The sequence below is a fragment of the Hyperoodon ampullatus genome (genome assembly GCF_949752795.1).
Source record: "Hyperoodon ampullatus genome assembly, chromosome: 6".
NCBI classification, from domain to species: domain Eukaryota; kingdom Metazoa; phylum Chordata; class Mammalia; order Artiodactyla; family Ziphiidae; genus Hyperoodon; species Hyperoodon ampullatus.
In genome coordinates this window covers 26,620,145-26,639,176 of record NC_136919.1, presented here as the reverse complement: position 1 = coordinate 26,639,176, position 19,032 = coordinate 26,620,145, and the positions used below count along the sequence as shown (strand labels likewise).

The 19,032-nt window shown below is 35.0% G+C and overlaps 1 protein-coding gene across 1 annotated transcript in view; it reads right to left on the bottom strand.

The window, feature by feature from the left end:
• The window catches only part of STX17 (syntaxin 17), a gene marked incomplete at its 3' end in the record, with an annotated part of 81,901 nt that overhangs the window by 62,062 nt on the left and 807 nt on the right, over window positions 1-19,032 (bottom strand). The window contains exon 2 of the mRNA XM_079705720.1: window positions 11,144-11,326. Within this exon, the coding sequence (XP_079561846.1) occupies window positions 11,144-11,266 (123 nt within the window). The 5' untranslated portion in view covers window positions 11,267-11,326. The remainder of the gene's footprint in view (window positions 1-11,143; window positions 11,327-19,032) is intronic.

Here is a 19,032-nt window from a genome sequence, read left to right as displayed (position 1 = left end):
TTACTCAGCCATAAAAAGAAATGAAATTGAGCTATTTGTAGAGATGTAGATGGACCTAGAGACTACATCTACAGAGTGAAATAAGTCAGAAAGAGAAAAACAAACATTGTGTATTAATGCATATATGTGGAATCTAGAAAAATGGTATAGATGATCTTATTTGCAAAGCAGAAACAGAGACACAGATGTACAGAACAAACATATGGACACCAAGGGGGAAGGAGGGTGGGATGAATTGGGAGATTGGGATTGACATATATATGCTATTGAAACTATGTATAAAACAGATAACTAGTGAAAACCTACTGTACAGCACAACTCTACTCAGTGCTCTGTGTGGTGACCTAAATGGGAAGGAAATCAAAAAAGAGCAGATATATGTGTACGTATAGCTGAGTCACTTTGCTGTACAGTAGAAACTGACACAACATTGTAAAGCAACCATACTCCAATAAAAATAAATAGACTACATTGAGAATATATTTACCAAACATAAACTTAAAACCACTATGCAATCAAATAAATTTAAAACCACTATCAAACTATTTTTGCTTCCAAGAAAAATTTAATTGATGCCTTCAGACCCAGTATAAATGCTCCTTTAGTGTTATATTAACAAAAAGAATGTAAGCCAAAGATACATGTCTGAAAATAAGTGACTTTAAAATTTATTACTTAATACTAATCTGTCACGACATTTTAAGAAAAATTAATGTTAAGGAAACAGTTGAAAGTCCAGAGAGGTCAGGGTTGCAAGAATCGTGGAGCAGAGTACCAGAGAGGAAAAAGCTGCATGTGAGGAGATAACTGAAAATGAGAGGACTATACTGAGACAGAGCTCCAGAGATCTGCAGCGTTTTCCTTTTGAGGCTTCAGCTGAGTACAGATCAGCACATGCACATGAGCAAACCACCTGAAGTCAGAAAAAGAACCACTGGAAAAGACCAGGTAAACTAATCCCCCAAAATCACACAAGGCCAGAAACAGTTCATGTGACCACAAGTCAGACTGGAAAAATCTCTCAACACACTAGACATCAGGTGGAGTACTCCAAAGCACTGTCCTACGTGGGGAAAAATTGGGCCTGGAATAAAGGCTATTCTGATCCTATGCAAGCTTAAAAGAGCCTCAAAAGGATCAAACTGTTCCCAAGTAACTTAAATGTGTCTCAGAATAAATAAAGCTCAAAAGTACTCAAAGTAATTTAAAAATATTCAGTATCCAACAAGTTCAGAACGTCTGGCATCCAATAAACAATTACCATGCATGCAAAAAAGCAGGAAAATATGATCTGCAATGAGAAAAACCAATCACTAGAAACAGATTCAGATATGATAGATAATGGAATTAATAGACAAGGATATTAAAAATTATTATGATATATTCCATGTTGTTAAGAACGAAGAAAACATGAGCATATTGAGACATGGAAGATATTTTTTAAAATTCAATTCCTAAAATTAAAAAAGGTATCTGAAATGAAAAATGCAATGGATGGGTTTAATTGAAGGTAAGACAATGCAAAGAAAAGACTAGTAAATTTAAAGATATAAAGTAGAATCAATCCAAAATGAAACACAGAGAGAGAAAAAAAGATGGACAATAAATGAATAGAGTATCAATGAGTCGCAGGCCAACTGAAAGCAACATTTTATGTATGCAATTGGGCTCCTTAAAGGAGAGAAAAAAATTTTGAAAAACTAATGAGACAGTGACTGAGATGGTGGAGGAGGAAGACCCTGAGCTCACCTCTTCCCATAGGTGCACCGAAATTACAACTAATTTCAGAGCAATTATGGATGAGAATGACTTAAAGGCTAGAAGAGATTTTCCACAACTAAAGATATAAAGGAACCCTACAGTTTATGGTCAAAAGGTACAAACTTCCAGTCATAAGATAAATAAGTACTACGGATGTAATGTATGCCATGATTAATATATATAATTAACACTGCTGTATGTTATATATGAAAGTTGTTAAGAAAGTAAATCCTAATTTAAATCTCATGACAAGAGAAAAAATGCTTTTCTTTTATTTTGTATCTATATGAGATGATGGACCTTCACTACTTTATTGTGATAATCATTTCATGATGTATGTAAGTCAAATCATTATATTGTACACCTTAAACTTACACAGTGCTGTATGTCAGTTATATCCCAGTAAGGAAGAAAAAAAAGAAAAATGAGTGGCCAAAGCTTTTCCAAATCTGGTAAAAATTATAAACCCACAGATCCAAGAAACTCAAGGAATACCATAAATAAGAAAAATGAACAAAACTAAACTAATGCACATCATAATAAAATTACTTACAATAAGTGATAGAAAAATCTTAAAAACAGCAAGAGGAAAAAAAGATATGTGTAATCCTTGTAACCTTTGCATCTAGAGTTCAAAGAGAGAGATGGCTGTTAAAAGACCGAAGAATAAAATTAATGCCTTTCCCTTGGGGGGGAAAAAAAAAAAAAAGATATGTGAAGCACAGAACAACACAGATAAGAATGACAGAAGACTTCTTGTGAGAAACAATGCAAGCCAGAAAACACCAGAGCAACATCTTTAAAGTACTGAAACAATCTAAAACTCAACCTAGAATTCTATACACAGGGAAAATATTTTTTTAAAGTGAAGGCAAAATAAACATTTTTTTTCAAACACAGAAAAGCAAGCAGAATTCATTACCAGCAAACCTGTACTATAAGAAATGTTAAAGGAAGTCCTTCAGGTTAATGGGAAAATGATACCAGACAGAAACCTGGTTCTACAAAAAAGTGACAGCACTGAAAATTGGCAAATATATAGATAAATATAAAATATATTTTTATTATTTTAAAAATCTCTTTGAAAGATAACACTGTTTAAAACAAAAATAACAATATTACATAGAAGTAAAATAAATTACAATAATACTACAAAGACCCTGAGAGAGGAAATCGAAGTGTACTGTTATAAGGCTATTTATTTATTTATGACTGCGTTAGGTCTTTGTTGCTGCACGCGGGCTTTCTCTAGTTGAGGTGAGTGGGGGCTACTCTTCTTTGCAGTGCGCAGGCTTCTCATTGCAGTGGCTTCTCTTGTTGCAGAGCACGGGCTCCAGGCGTGTGGGCTTCAGTAGTTGTGGCACATGGGCTCAGAAGTTGTGGTTCATGGGCTCTAGAGCATAGGCTCAGTAGTTGTGGCACATGGGCTTAGTTGCTCCGCGGCATGTGGGATCTTCCCAGACCAGGGCTTGAACCCGTGTCCCCTGCACTGGCAGGCGGATTCTTAACCACTGCGCCACCAGGGAAGTCCAAGGTTCTTATAATATACGTGAAGTGATATATATATATATATATATATGTATGTATGTATATATGGAAACACATTACTTGAAAGTAGACTGTCATAAGTTAAAGATAAATACTCTGAACTGTAAAGCAACCATTAAAAATAAAAATACAGAGGTATAATTAATAAGCCAACAAAAGAAAAAATGGAATCTTAAAAAATATGCAATTAATCCAAAAGGGAGTAAAAGATGAAAAAAGGGGACAAAGAATAGATGGGACAAACAGACAAAAAGAGCAAGATGGTAGATTTAAAGACAACCATTTGATAAACATCTGTTCATTATAAAAATTCTCAGCAAACTTAAAAAAGAAGTTAACATTAGAGGCATCTACAAAAACCCTACAGTCAACATCATGCTTAGTGGTGAAAGACCATTCCCTAATATTGGGAACAAGGTAAGGATGTCTGATCTTGCCATTCCTATTCAATGTTGCACTGGAAGCCCTAGTCAGCACAATAAGGTAAGAAAGGAAGTGAGGGAAGAAAGGGAAGGAGGGAAGGAAAGGAGGGAGGAGGGGAAGGGAAAGAGAGGAAAGAGAGGAAAGAGAAGAAAGAGGGAAAGAAAGAAAGAAGGAGAGGAAGGAAGGAAGGAAGTGGGCAGACAGGCCAAGACTGGAAAGGAAGAAATAAAACAGTGTGTCTTCACATGATTGTCTACAAAGAAAATATCAAAGACTAGATTCAAAGAGACTGAAGAGCAATGACGGGAGATTATCTGTCAAGAGATTGGGTAAAACAGCTTGTCTTTGCCAAGGGCTTCTCCTTCGGGCTTTTCTCTACCGGGTTTTTAAAGGTAATGGCAGCTTTGCAAGGAAATATTTTCTAGATGATGTTGGATTTATACTTTTATCTTCACAGAGTGGGCAGAAGGATTTGTCTCAGCACTACTTGCTCTTGAGTGGCTTCCAGGCCATTAAGCTCTGCCCCAACATTTCAAGGTAGGTGGAACTCAGAATGACATGCCCAAAGTGCATTGGATTCTGCTCTTTCCTCCACTGGATACTGAAACTTCTGATAAATACCTCTAATTGCTATGAATAAACAGGATCAAGAAAGAGGAAAAACAACTACAGAAAAAATTCATAGATACTGTTTTTCAGTCATTTCAGAAAGATGTATTTTCTCACTACATGCATTCATGTTGTTCTTCATTGACATGTTATGGCCCCATGGTCTACCAGTGGCGCCATGGTTCTCCTCTGGCACAGGCATAAGCAGAGAATCCAACATTCACAGAAACAGCCTTTCCCCTAGACTTTCCCATGAGACGAAAGCACATTCTTATCCTGGTGAGACAAAAGCCGTGTTCACCATTCTCATCCTGGTGAATACATTGTCTCCTTTTACCCACTCTTCTATTTTATCTTTTTGGATAACCCTTATTATAAACCCACACCATGGTGTGATGAACACCTCTGCACAGGTGTTTTCAGGCTTCCAACATTCATCCCTTTGTGCTCTTTGGCAGTGACACCCAGGTCTCAGTTTTGCTTTGCCTGCTGGGCAAAGAGAACAAATATTTTAAGAGTGGTTCCTGGACTAAAAGTTCTCTCTAGAACACCCCACCATTTATTTAATCAAGTTTATATATTTGTAGCCTCACATTTTATGTCATTTCATCTTCCAGAATATTTTGATTCAAAATTGAATAACAATAATAAATCTGCTTCATATTGCTTAGAGTATAAAAACATGAAAGCTACTCATAATTATTAAAAATAATTTTCTAAAATTATATAATGTTATTCACTAGAGGTTCAGGGAATTTGATGATGATATAACATAGAGAATATTCAGAATTTAGGAGTTTAAGGTATAAAAGCACTTTAATTTAAACTTTATGCTGACACTTAAAAGATTTATTTGAATTTACAAAGCATAGTAGGAAAAAAAGACGTTTCAATTGGAGAGAAAAAGACCTGGGGATACTCTGAGGTGTAAAGTCATGTGGAATCCAAAGGACTGAAGTAAGATCAATGTGTTTGTGGTATAATGTAAGATGGGAAGAGTGATGAGAAAAGAAGCAGAAAAAGTAGATGAAGGCTTCTTTTGCCAGGTATCAGAAGATATCTCAGTGATCAGAATGAACAGAACTTTTCGTAGGGAAGATGATGGTTTTGTGGGGGATTAATTAGGTGGGATAATAATCAGTATTGTAGATGATAAAAAGTGTAAGTATTCAATTCAAATAAATTTACTTTATTAAACTCAACAAAAGAGAAAATATCAAAGACTCTAAAAGTAAAGCTACATAATATTAATAGATGGCCCAATGATTATAAGCCATAAACTTAGGATTACTCATGTAATGAAGATAAATAATAATATCTACCTTATAGTGTAGCTAATGTAAGGCACCTTACTGTGCCTACCATGTATAAAAAATATAAAACCCAAAACAAACACAAAGGGTCTCAGGAATGCTGTGAATCTCCTAATGATTACAAACAATTAACTGATAGCACCAATGTTGACTGCCCGGGAACGATAACTTACTTATAAGTAACTCATTTCCAAGTATCAACCTTGCATTCAAGGGTTCTTCACATAATATCTCAATCCTCAGAATAACTCTATGAGAAAGATTTTAATGTTACCTTTACAACTCTCTAAAGATCAATCATGGGGTAGTGAACCTTAAGGTCTACTGCAGAGTGCTGTGTGAGGATGGTGCATTTATATCTGACCCAGGATGGAATCAACCAGGGCATGTTCCACAGAACATTACTAAGTTGGGATCTGAACAAAAAAACAAAGTTTGAAAGGTGAACAAATGGAGTGGATGTTGCTAATAGATGGAGGAAAGCCAAAGTATTCAACTCTATTTTTTTTTTTACATCTTCCTTCTTCATTGAGGAAAATGATCATAAAATAGAACTGTCCGCAATAAACATGACTAAGAGGAAAATGAAAACCAAGAAAGAGTAAGAACAAACTTAGAACACACTATGTTTCAAGCACAACATTAGAAGATTAATATATTTAGCAGCATAGTGATCTCAAGAAAGTAATTTAACCACTCCAAGTCTGCTTCCCCACCTAAAAAAGGAAGACAAAAATAAGGGTAACCTATAGGGATGTTGTGAGGATTAAATGATATGATATATATAAAAACCTTACACAGCACTCAACAAATAAACACAACAGCGACTATCTTTACAATTATTATTATTTGCTCACTTGTCAAGTAAGTTGTAGAAGAGATTAGTGTCTTGGATGAAGACTGAATAGATGATCTTATGTCTTATAATAATAAAATTCTAAGAAAAATAAGGAATAAAACAGGTCAGACTTTCTATGTTTGCTAAACAATGTTAAACCTAAATTAGGTTACATTATTAAAGGCTATTATTCCAAACACTTGGAGAGGAGTTCACCACCTGTGCTGAGGCTTTCCTATCCTGTAACACAGGAGAAAGCAAACTGAATCAGGAGTCTATCAGAAAAAAAGAATGAGGGGGAAAATGTGATTGTAAGATTGAAATAAACATTCTCAGACTAAAAAGAGAAATGGGAAAGGTTTCTGTTGTAACCACAAGAAAACAAATAAATGAAACCAAATCAATAAAATAACAAATCAATAAGACTGCTTATATCTGATTTTGTACCACATAGTTCAGGCTTCATGCTGCCTGAACAGTCCTGAACACTCATTTTCACACCTAATTATATGTTGCCCCATCATATCCTATCTTATTTCCTTAACTGGACTGTAAACTTCTTGCAGGTTAGAAAGCTAATTTTTTACATAATTTTCAATGTTAACAATATAAGAAACAGCAAACACCAACACTTATGAAAAGCTAACATGTATTTATATCCTGTAATAATTTCCCTTCTCATTAAACCTGGCAGACTGAACAGTCATCTCTGCTCTCTTCCAAAACTCAACTAAAATGACAGTAAAGAACTTTAAAAGGTATAAATTCACAAGAATAATGAGAATACAACAGAAGATATCAATGAACAAGAAATTTTAACAAAATTTTGGAAGCTGGAAAGACTATGGACATGTTACAGCTGAACTTAGCAGATCAGAGAAAGCTGAAACCTAGGGCTGCAGAAGGGGTGGATGGTGGGGGAGAAAGGCAGTGATAAGCAAACCAATGCATAGCACTACTCCAGAAAGACTCAGTAACCAGAGGTACCAGCTACCAGGTAACCAGGAGGATGTGTACGGTGGGGCTAAAAACAGAAGGATTAGTTGAAAGTTTATGTAAGGAATAGGTAGTCTATCAGATGTCCTCTCCATAGGCCCAAGCAACTGGACTGCCTCTATCATCACAGAAGACAACACTCCAGGAGAGTATCTGGTGGTTCCCCATCAAAACAGATCCTCCTCTGTTCACCTCTCCAGGTAATAAGGCCCCTACTACTGCCCTGCTACCCATTCTCTCTCTCTCTCTCTCTCTCTCTCTCTCTGCTACCCATTCTCTCTCTCTCTCTCTCTCTCTCTCACACACACACACACACACACACACACACACACACACACACCCCTTCCAATTAGCACTCTTAAATATCGACAGCTGGACAAGGAAAGCCTAAAATACTGTAGACTGACACAAAGAAAGGAAGGAAGGAGAAGAGGAAGAAAGGGAGGGAGGAGGGAGGAAGAAAAGGAGAGAGGGAAAGAGAGAGAATATATTTAAGAAATGAAAAGGGAAAAAGAGAGAAGAGAAGGAAGGAGGAAAGAAGGGGAAAGAAGGAAGGAAGAGAGAGGGAGGGAGGAAGGGAGGGGGAAGGGAGGGAGGGAGGAAGGAAGGAAGGGGGAAGGAAGGAAGGGGGGGGAAAGGAAGGCAGGAGGAAGGAAGGAAGGAAACACAGAAGGGGAAGCAGAAGAAAACTTTAAAAAATATAATAATAATACCACCATAGAGAGACTATATGATACTGCATCCATAAAACAAGAACAGGAGGATTCTCTTTAAAAGAAAAAAAAGAGAGAATTGAGAGAAAAAAGAACATATTCAGAAAAAATAGGATTCTGGTTCTTTCATCTTAGTTGGAATGTGGATGTGATAGCTAGAGCTGGAGCTGCTGTTTTACATGTAAGACAGAAACAAGTTGAGGATTGGAAAGCAAGATAAAAACAGCCTAAGTCTTTAATGACTGTTGAGCTGCCACTGGAGCCCTAGACCACCTCCAAAACTATGAGAGATTAAAAATAAAAGCAAAACCAAAAAACCTCTATCTCATCTAATAAGCTATTTTTAGGTTTTCTGCCACTTGCATTTTAACCATATACTAATACAGTACATGTTACACAGTAAGTTTTCCCCCAAACCCCTATAAAATGAAACAAAGAAAATTATGTTCCAAGCTTATGATATTGTTCCTATTAACTATGCTTAAGTCTATTTTACATTAGCCAAGAAAGCTGAATGCTAACACTTCAAATTTCAGGATTACATTCTAATCAAGTCTATCATGTGTAATAAAACATAATGCTGAAGGACCTATGGAATATAGTCCCAGGTGTCCACAGCACACTACTCTCATTGTTTTCAGATGTTGCAGAATCACTCCACTAAGGCTTACTTTCAATTTCCCTTCAGCCTGACTTTCTTCTTTTAAATTCATATTGGATGACTGATGGCTAACATAATAAATATTTTATCTTTCTACACCCTTCCCCCAGGAAAAACATGCCTTTTTGAAAATGAGGCACTGTTAGACACCTGGAGTCTAAATTTAGTTCTTAACTCTTTTGTCCACAGTGAACACTGTGGCTTTTAAATGTTTTTACTTTGCCATAAACTATCTATTAAAATATGTTATTCAATCTTACATAGATAAAAAAATTACTTTCATAACTAAACTAGAAAACCTAGAGACAGAATGATCAAGATTATGGAATAAAACATAGCTCAGTATGAGTTTAACTGCTTAGCTTCAGACAGCATCACCTATATTGTAAATTATAATTATTCTGATATTGTCTAAAAATTTCTTAGTAAGTAAAAATTTCAGAAAATGGTAAAGGAAAAATGTTCCAGCAGAAAAAGATCTATATAACTCTGGAATAATTTTCTTCTGAATTCTGACACAGCTAATTAAATCAGTAATAGACCTGTTTCTATCCCCACAGCTTTCTCCCAGGGTTTGGGCCTTTCCATTGACGACTTGGTGGTACATGTGGCTAGGATCTGAGGGTAATGACAGCAAGCACATTTGTATAGAATAAATACAAGGAAAGGGAAATTTGAAAAGGGAAAATGCCAAAGGTAAAATAGGACAATAAAAGAAATAGTCTTAATAGACCACAGTCCACCTATTTATTCCTTTCAGAATCAATTCACTTGCCAAATTCTTACCATCTTTGTAACTGAGCACTTCAACATAAGCTCAGGACTTTGACACACACATTATCAAACACAGATATGATTAATCAGAAGTAAACAACTCCATTTCTATATTGTTACAGTGCTAAAAGAACAAGCCCTCCTTATTAATCAAAGCATGGAACACTTTGTTTCTGCTCATGACAAGAATAATCAGTTTAGCAGACAACTTCTCCATCCTTAAAAGTCATCGCACTTATTGCTTATGGATAAAGAAGAAAGAAGTTAAGAGATGACTAAATATTAATCTTTAATTCTATTCATATTTGCATTGAAATTTTCATCTTATTTTTCTTGGCACTTATTTTCTATACTTTTACAAAAGACTTAAGTACTAGGAAGACAGCTGGTATCTATGAGAGAAAAAGTTGACACTCTTCTTACTTGTATAAGGTATGCAGTTGAGGGTGATAATTATTATTTATACTGAAAGGCTTAATGACCACTTCCACCCTCCCCCTGCCCCCCCAAAAAAATTAATGGAGGGCCACACAGCTTAAAATTTATACTGGGGGAGGTTCTTCTGAAGGATCAAATACCACTGACCTGTCCCACAGCAAATAAAACAAGGTAACCTGCCAAATCAATGCTCAGTATTTAGTAAACTTGACGTTCCCATAAATGCCACAACCACTCCATCAGACCCTAGCCAGAGCAGGTTCTATGAAACCACCACAGTCCCTGAGACTGGTTCTTCCTTCTACCTATCTCTTAAACTGACCTCTAGCTAATATTTCTCAACTTTGGGCTTTCCTCAAAGGGAAGCAGTGAAGTTGGGAAATTCCCTCCTATCAAACAGTGATTTTACCTCTTTAATCTACAGGCACCTGAAAAGGACAGGAACACACACTCACAGTTCAGAAAACTTGCCATGGGGTGAATGAAATTAAGGGAAGCCCTTTAACCAAAGTCCACTACCTTCACATTATAGTCAGCTATCAAACAGTTTGTATTTTAATTATTAACTGCTCAATTCATCACTGTGTATAACTAAAAAGGCATTGATTCTATTCTTTTTTTTTTTTTATCGGTACACGTGCCTCTCACTGTTGTGGCCTCTCCCGCTGCGGAGCACAGGCTCTGGACACGCAGGCTCAGGGGCCATGGCTCACGGGCCCAGCCGCTCCACGGCACGTGGGATCCTCCCAGACCGGGGCACGAACCTGTGTCCCCGGCATCAGCAGGTGGACTCTCAACCACCACGCCACCAGGGAAGCCCCTGATTCTGTTCTTATATCCCTTCCTAAAAAAGGAATAATGTGAGAGGAGTATTTGTAGAACAGAAAAACCAGATGAAAAAATGAATAATGTCATTAAATCAACAGGAGCTAGATGTTTTAGCAAAGACTCTTATCTAATATTCTCAATGTAGGTGAAATGCACAACAAATATAAATCAGAATATGTAACTGTTTCTTGTGGTAAAAAAAGAAAAAAATGGAAAAAAAGAAAGAAATAAAACAACTCACCTTCTCAATATTTATCTGGTGCTTTCTTAACCTCTCCAGGTCCGTTGGGATTACTATCTTAGTAAATTTCTGAATAGCTGGTTCAAGACGGCGTAATTTCACTTTTTCTTCATCTTCAGACATCCTAAAAAAATGTTGTATCTCTTCTACTTGCACTCTCCTTCTCCACTCATGTAGAAAAACCTAAAAGGGAAATATTTATTTAAGAATTTTAAAAATCAATTTCTATTATTTTTAAAAGCCAACAATTAGGTAATTTTACAATATATTCTAAATACATACTCAACTTAATGCTGAACTTCAGTGACTGTTTTTTTAACAAAACTTTTATTTTAAAATCTTTTTCTCTCTACAAAGGTAATGTATATTTACTTTAGAATGATTAGAAAATAGGAAAAAGAGAATAAAATAAAATCAACAATCATCTCCTCACCTATAGTTAACTACTCTTCCCATTTTTCCCCCTCCCACCCCCCTACTTCCATTTTGATGTATGTCTTTCCAGGGCTTTTTAATATAAGGATATATATATGTATGCATATATTTAAATAACTTTTTTCAAAAAACCAGAAATATACTGTTCAAGTCTTTATCTCCCAATGTATCCTGGACAGTGAATAATGTTTTCTAAAAAAGCGTCAAATGGCAAAATTGGAAGAAAAAATTTCATTCTTAACATTTCTGCTGTAAAAACTCCATTTCTAATATAACATATGTAATTATATACTTCAAATATATTATAAAATGCAACTCTTCTCATTGATGTCCTTTAAATTGCATCTTCCCTTTCTTACAAAGTGATTAGCATTGCCTACAATCAGTACACGTAACCAGTGACAGAGCTGGAGTAAGAACCCAGTATTCCTGAGAGTGCAATCAAATGCTCTTTCTAATTCACCAGTTTTTTGAGCAGTGTTCCAGAGAGTCCAGGGTTATGTCTTTGGGGTCAGGGTAGGTGATGGTAAAGGTTATCAAGTGGACAGGCTCCAGGACCCCACACCTGCTTCAGTTGGAGAAAATTTACTTATATCTATTTCATAAATTTGAACTTATTAGATTTTCTGTAAATAAAGGGCTCCACTGCTTAAGCAAGCTTGAAAACCACTGTTGTACATCATGTTTTCATGCCATCTAATTAGCCATAACCTCTCCCATATTAAAAATAAATAAGTTGACTATGTTAATTCCATTGGGTTATGGTATCTTAGACTTGGGTCCATAGAGATAGGGGTGTGGGACTTGAGAGTTCCTGAATGTTTGTTTACAAAAAATTATGAATATATTTTTGAATTATTTCAGAAGACAGAGTCCATTGCTTTCAGGAAATTATCAAAAAGCTCTACCACTCCAGAATCATTAAGAACTATTATTCTAAATAATGTTGTTTCTCTCTTTCACAGTTGAAAATCTTGAAGTGTTGGTTATACACTCATTGGTATATCTCATCTACCAGTAACTTGGTCTTTACAGTTAATCTAAGCGTGAAAGCAAAAAAGGAAAATCTCCAGACACCAAAAATAAAGAGTCTAACAGCTACAGTAGTTAGTGGGAATTAGAGATGATGGGGAAGTTCACCGTCAAAAGATTGGTCCACAGACCCAACAAAATGGGAAAATTTACAGCTAAGGGACTAGAGATAATAAAGTAACCTAAAAATAAAATTAAAATAGGTACATTTTAAAATAAAGATATAAAGAAAGAAACAGAATCTTTAAAAAAATAGATAATATTATGAAACAGTAACAGGTCAATCTGAAAATAAACCAAGTAAAAATTCTACAAATAAAAACCTCCAAAGACGGGTTAAACAGTAAATTTTGTAGCTGAAAAGGCAATTATTGATTGGAAGCTATCAGCATGAACACAGAGGAATAAGGACACATAAAAAGAAGATAAGCAACATTAAGGATAAAATGACAAGCTCAATAACAAGTAGGAGTCCCATAAGGAAAGAATAAATAAAGTGGCAAAAAGGCACTATTCAAAGAGAATATGCTGAAAATTAAGATGTAACGCCTCAAACTGAAAATGCACATAAACACTAAGTAGCATAAATAAAAAAACAAATTTACCTAAACACATGGAAGGGAAATTTCAGAACATTAAGGACAAAGAAAAAATATCTTAAAAAGCAAACCGGAGATAAAAGACAGATAAACTAAAACAACAAAAGCAGTAAACTTTTCATTAAAGCAACATATCAAAAGATAGGAATATCTTCAAAGTGCTGAGTTGGTGTATACCCAGGTTAATTATTATTCAGAAGTGAAGGTAAAATAATCATTTTCAGACATACAAAGACTGAGTTTATTACCAAGCCCTTCATTAAAAGAACTAGTAAAAAGGCATGCTTTAACAATAAAGAAAATAAACCCAAAAGAAAGGAATGTCAAGGAGCAAAAAAGTATAATAAAGTATACTGTTACTGGGTGAATAAAGGAAGCAATGAAGAACAAATAAAAGATTTATTTTGAATAACCTGATCAAATATAATAAAAATGTTTCCATGTAAATTACTATTTTTCTATAATGTATTTTTTATAGCAGCATGGTATCACATTGTACAGATGTTTGATAATTTAATCATCTAATGTTGGCCACTCAGGATGTTTCCAATTTTCCACTATTATAAACTAAACCACAGTGTAATTACTCTTCTTTCACACAAATCCATACTACCATCTATGATTATTTCTTTAAAATAAATACCTGGAAATAGAATTAATAGGTACACACATTTTTCAAGGCTCCTGATTCTAAATGTCCCAAAAAAGGCTGTGCCTATTTACATTCCCACTAGCAACATATCAAAATGTCCATTTATCTGGATTAAAGACTTAAATGGGAGATCCAAAGCCATAAAACTCCTAGAAGAAAACATAGGCAGTATACTCTTTGACACTGGTCTTAGCAATATGTTTTTGGATCTGTCTCCTCAGGCAAGGGCAACAAAAGCAAAGAAACAGGACTACATCAAAATAAAAAGCTTTCTCAGTGAAGGAACCCATCAACAAAACAAAAAGGTAACCTATTAAATGAGAAAAGATATTTGGAAATGATATATCTGATAAGGCATTAATATCCAAAATATACAAAGAATTCACACAACTCAATATCAAAAAAATAAACAATCCAATCAAAAACTGGGTAGAGGATCCGAACAGATATTTTTCCAGGAAAGACATACAGATGGGAAACAGACACATGAAAAGATGATCAACATCTCTAATCATCAGGAAAATGCAAATCAAAACCACAATGAGCTATCACCTCACACCTGTCAGAATGGCTATCATCAAAAAGACAAGAAATTTCAAGTGTTGGTTGTTGGCAAGGATGTGGAGAAAAGGGAACCCACATGCATGTGGTGGGAATGTAAACTGGTGCAACCACTATGAAAAACAGTATGGAGGTTCCTCAAAAAATTAAAAACAGAACTATCATATGATCCACCAATTATAATTCTGGTATTTGTCTGAAGAAAATGAAAACACTAACTGAAAAGATATATACACCCCTATGTTCATAGAGCATTATTCACATTAGCAAGATATGGAAGCAACCTTTAAGTGCTCAAAGATAGATGAATGGCTAAAGAAGGTGCGATACATATACACATACATACACACACACACACACACACACACACACACACACACACAATGGACTATTACTCAGTCATAAAAAAGAATGAAATCTTGTCATTTGCAACAACATGGATGGACCTAGAGGGTATTATGCTAAGTGAAATAAGCCAAAGACAAATGCTGTATGATTTAATGTACACGTGGAATTTAAAAAACAAAACAGAACGGAAACAGATCCACAGATACAGAGAATAATCTGGTGGTCACCAGAACAGAGGCAGCGTGGTGAGTGAAATGCGTGAAGGGGAGTAAGGGGTGCAAATTTCCAGTTATAAAATAAACAAGTCACAGGGATGTAAGGTACAGCGTACGGAATATAGTCGATAATATTGTAATGACTTTGTAGGATGATAGATGGTTACTAGACATCATGGTGATAAATTCATAATGGATAAAAATGTCAAATCATTATGCTGTATACTGGAAATACAGTATTGTATGCCAATTATACTTCAATTTAAAAAACTTTAAAATGTCCATTTATCCATACTCCAACCAATACCTGACATTATCATTCTTCTTAAGACATTCAACTGGTGACAAAAATGGTATCTCATTATTGTTTTATTTTGCATTCTTTAAATTACTAATGAGATTTATTCTCTATTTGCATTTCTTCTTTCATCAATTGCCTGCTCGTGCTACAGGGACTGTCTTTTTCTTATTATATTAACATATAATAGTCTCATAAATTATCAATATTTCCCTAACACTAATGTTCCCAGTTTATCACATTGCCTCTTGTGTTTTCTTCCATTATGCAGATTATATAAGAAGCTATCTTTATATCTATTACTATTCCTATCAAAATGTTTTTTAACATACCTGGTATTCAACAGATGCTAATGGAACTAAAACATTTCTTCACGTCTCTTCTACACTATATCTAATCCTATCACTCTAGTCAAACAGCACAATATGCATAGCACGTTACAAGTGTCTTATTTGGCCTGCGTTTAGACTCTCCCCTCTCCAATTTTTCCCCATAGATTATCACCAATGAATATATCTAAAACACCAAAGGCAACATGCTCCTCCTCTGAATAAAAACTTCTAAGAGTTCCCTATTATCTGAACAAGAAAATAAAATGTTCATAAGTAATCCACCCAATCTCTACTTTTGGCTTTGCAAGGTGTTCTCTCTGTCTAGATGCTCTTTTATATCCCATCTGCCTCTCAACTTTGTGTATCATTTGAGATACAACTCAAATGATTCTGCCTTCTCTTCCACTAATCAGTTTACGGTGTACTTGACAAACCCCAATTATTGACTATTTGGCTTGTTTTCACTGCTCCCCTATGCTATGATGATAGCTCTCTTTTCTGAATTCAAAAAGTAATATTTCCAGGTCAGAGTGCATGACTCTGCCCCTCAGCTTTTTGTGCTCAAGGAATAACCTGCTGCCTCACAAGGGCCATCTCTAGGGGAAGACATTCTGGCCCAAGACCCTCCCAAGAGACTTTCCCAACTCTTGGTCTCCTTCTAGAGTATTTTTTTTCTCTCCACCATTTCCATTTCTATAAAATTATAATAAAATACCCATATAAAACTAAGAAGGGAACACAGCATTCAAATAGTTGTATAAAGTACGATGTTACTGAAACAAAGTCATCCAACAGTGCCTCTGATCATAAAATAACATTTATAAGCTATAAGGGAAGGTCATAATTCAATATAGAAATTGTGGTTTAAAAGTGTGATTAAATAATGAGTTGAAAATGTATTTCAGCATTTCTTGATTTTTAAGTCAGAAAACTGGGAAATATTTCTGATATAAGTCAAACATAGGATTAAAAAATACATTTACATTAACATCACAGGTATTTAAAATATGCCCATGAAAAAACAAGAGAAAACACACAAAAATGCCTAATTTCTCAAACTTCTGTAAAGTTGTTGTATTACTTTTAACTTTATTTTTCAAGTGTAATGGAATATTTGGGGCGACAGAATTGTTTGTATCATGACAATGGTGGTGGATAAACAATTATATGCATTTATCAAAATTCACAGAACTGTACACCACAAAAGGTGAATTTTTGTATATTAAAAAACAAAAACAACGAGATGTGGGGGAACCCAAAATGAAATACAAACTATAAAAAATAAAATTAATTGTATTACAAATGAACAATATAACCATAATGAAAGAAGCAGGGGAAGAAAATAACTAATCTAGGTAACTTTGGAAAACAGATGCTGCATACTCGATACTAGTGTCTAGATATGGGATCCTAGATACTAAACTGGACACTACAAGGCTAAAGACAAAAAGAATTACACACAACTATACTGTACTCTAGTTAGTAAATTTGTTTCTCATAGGACTATGGGTTAGAAATCTTGAAATTACTTTATGTGTATACTAGGACTGAACAAATAAGGAAATATTTTGTAGAACACAAAAGCCAGATTTCTCACTGTTGAAGAAAGAAGTTACAAGTAAGAGCAAGACTAGAATGAACCCTGTGGTACTGTATTAGAAACAAAAGTATCAGGATAAACTTTAGTTTAGAAAAAAAAATCTTTATATAGATATATACAGACATATATCTAAAATACATGCGTGTGTATACATATATACAGATAAACACAAAAATAAATATAAATCTTTGCAGATGCATGAATATACACATATGTGTGCCTGTATCTCCATGAAATATATGGATTTACAGTTGACCCTTGAACAATATGGATTTGAACTGCGAGGGTCCACTTACAGTGAATTTTTTTCAATAAATACTATTTTTTCAATAAATACTACATGATCCACAGTTGAATCCATGGATATGGAACCGCAGATACAAAGGGCCAACTATGGGACCTAAGTGGCTTCGGGTTTTGCTATCCACTGCAGGTCCTAGAACCATTCTCTGTGGATACCAAGGGACGACTGTATATACAGCTAGAAATATATACATACGCTCACACATGCTTCTAAGATGTCTTCTGCCAGGCACTGGAAGTAATGATAACCCAGTAGCAATGAGCACACCTAGCGCCCAGATCCTTGGTGTTTAAATACTACCCTCCAAACAAAGAAAGCAAGGGTCTTTGGAGAAATGGCAGGGAAAACGCAAGAGAAGCTTGGAGCATCCAAAAAGCAAGGAAGTTCTCAAAAAAGGATGAGAGCCTATAAAAAGGGCACAGGAAGCAACCTGAAAAAACTTGAAATGGACGAAGCTGGAACAATTTGAGACATAAAACAAATAACGAAAGTGTAGGAAAATAACCAATAGAAAAATGAGTCCATACAGATAAAAAAAAATTAACAATAAATAAATGGGATGAAGATGCAGCTCTTCCTTACAGAAAAACTCCAATTAATAAATTATGAAGGAATGAGGGAAACAGAAAACCACCATTAGAACATTACAGTAATAATTACTGAAGGCAAGATCATCAATGGATGCTAAAATCAACAAATTAAAGTTTGAGGAGAAACAGGATATTTGCATTGTTTAAAAGTAGTTCTCCCCCCAAGATACTGATTAATTACAAAGGGAAAAATAGTTACTTTACATTAGATAATTCCAACAGATACCACCTTAACCAAGTGATCAAGAGCAATATCAAATGCAGTGTGTCATATCATGTACCCCTCATATGATGAACTACTGAGAAGGGCATATACACTTCTGTGGTATCAACAAAAGTACACAACCTTAATCTAATCTTGAGAAAACATCAGACAAAACCCAATTGAAGGACACTCTACAAAATAACTAACCAGGACTCTTCCAAAGTGTAACGATCATGAAAGACAAGAAAAGACTTAGAAGTTGTCACAGATTGGAGAAGACTAAGGAGCCATGCCAACTAAATGCAACGTGGGATCTTAGAATGGATCGTGGAACAGCAAAAGGACTTTAGTACAAAAAATGATGAAATCTGAAGAAAGTTGGTGATTTAGTTAACAGCGTTGTACTGAAGTTAATTTCTTACTTTTGATAATTGCATTATAGTTATGTAAGATGTTAACATTAAAGGAAATTGTAGAGAACTCTGTATTACTTTTGTAACTTTTCTGTAATTGTAAAATATTTCAAAATAAAAAGTCTCTTAAAATAATGTGTAGACTGATGTTTCCCATAAGACAGGTCAAATATTTTGAGGTCAAAGAATTGCAATCATATTCACTGCACTAACACTTGGGGTGGGCGGGGCGGGTGCCAGGTGCTTTACAAACTACCTTTAGTGCTTACAACTATTACCAGCTGAGTACCATACTACTCAGGTTT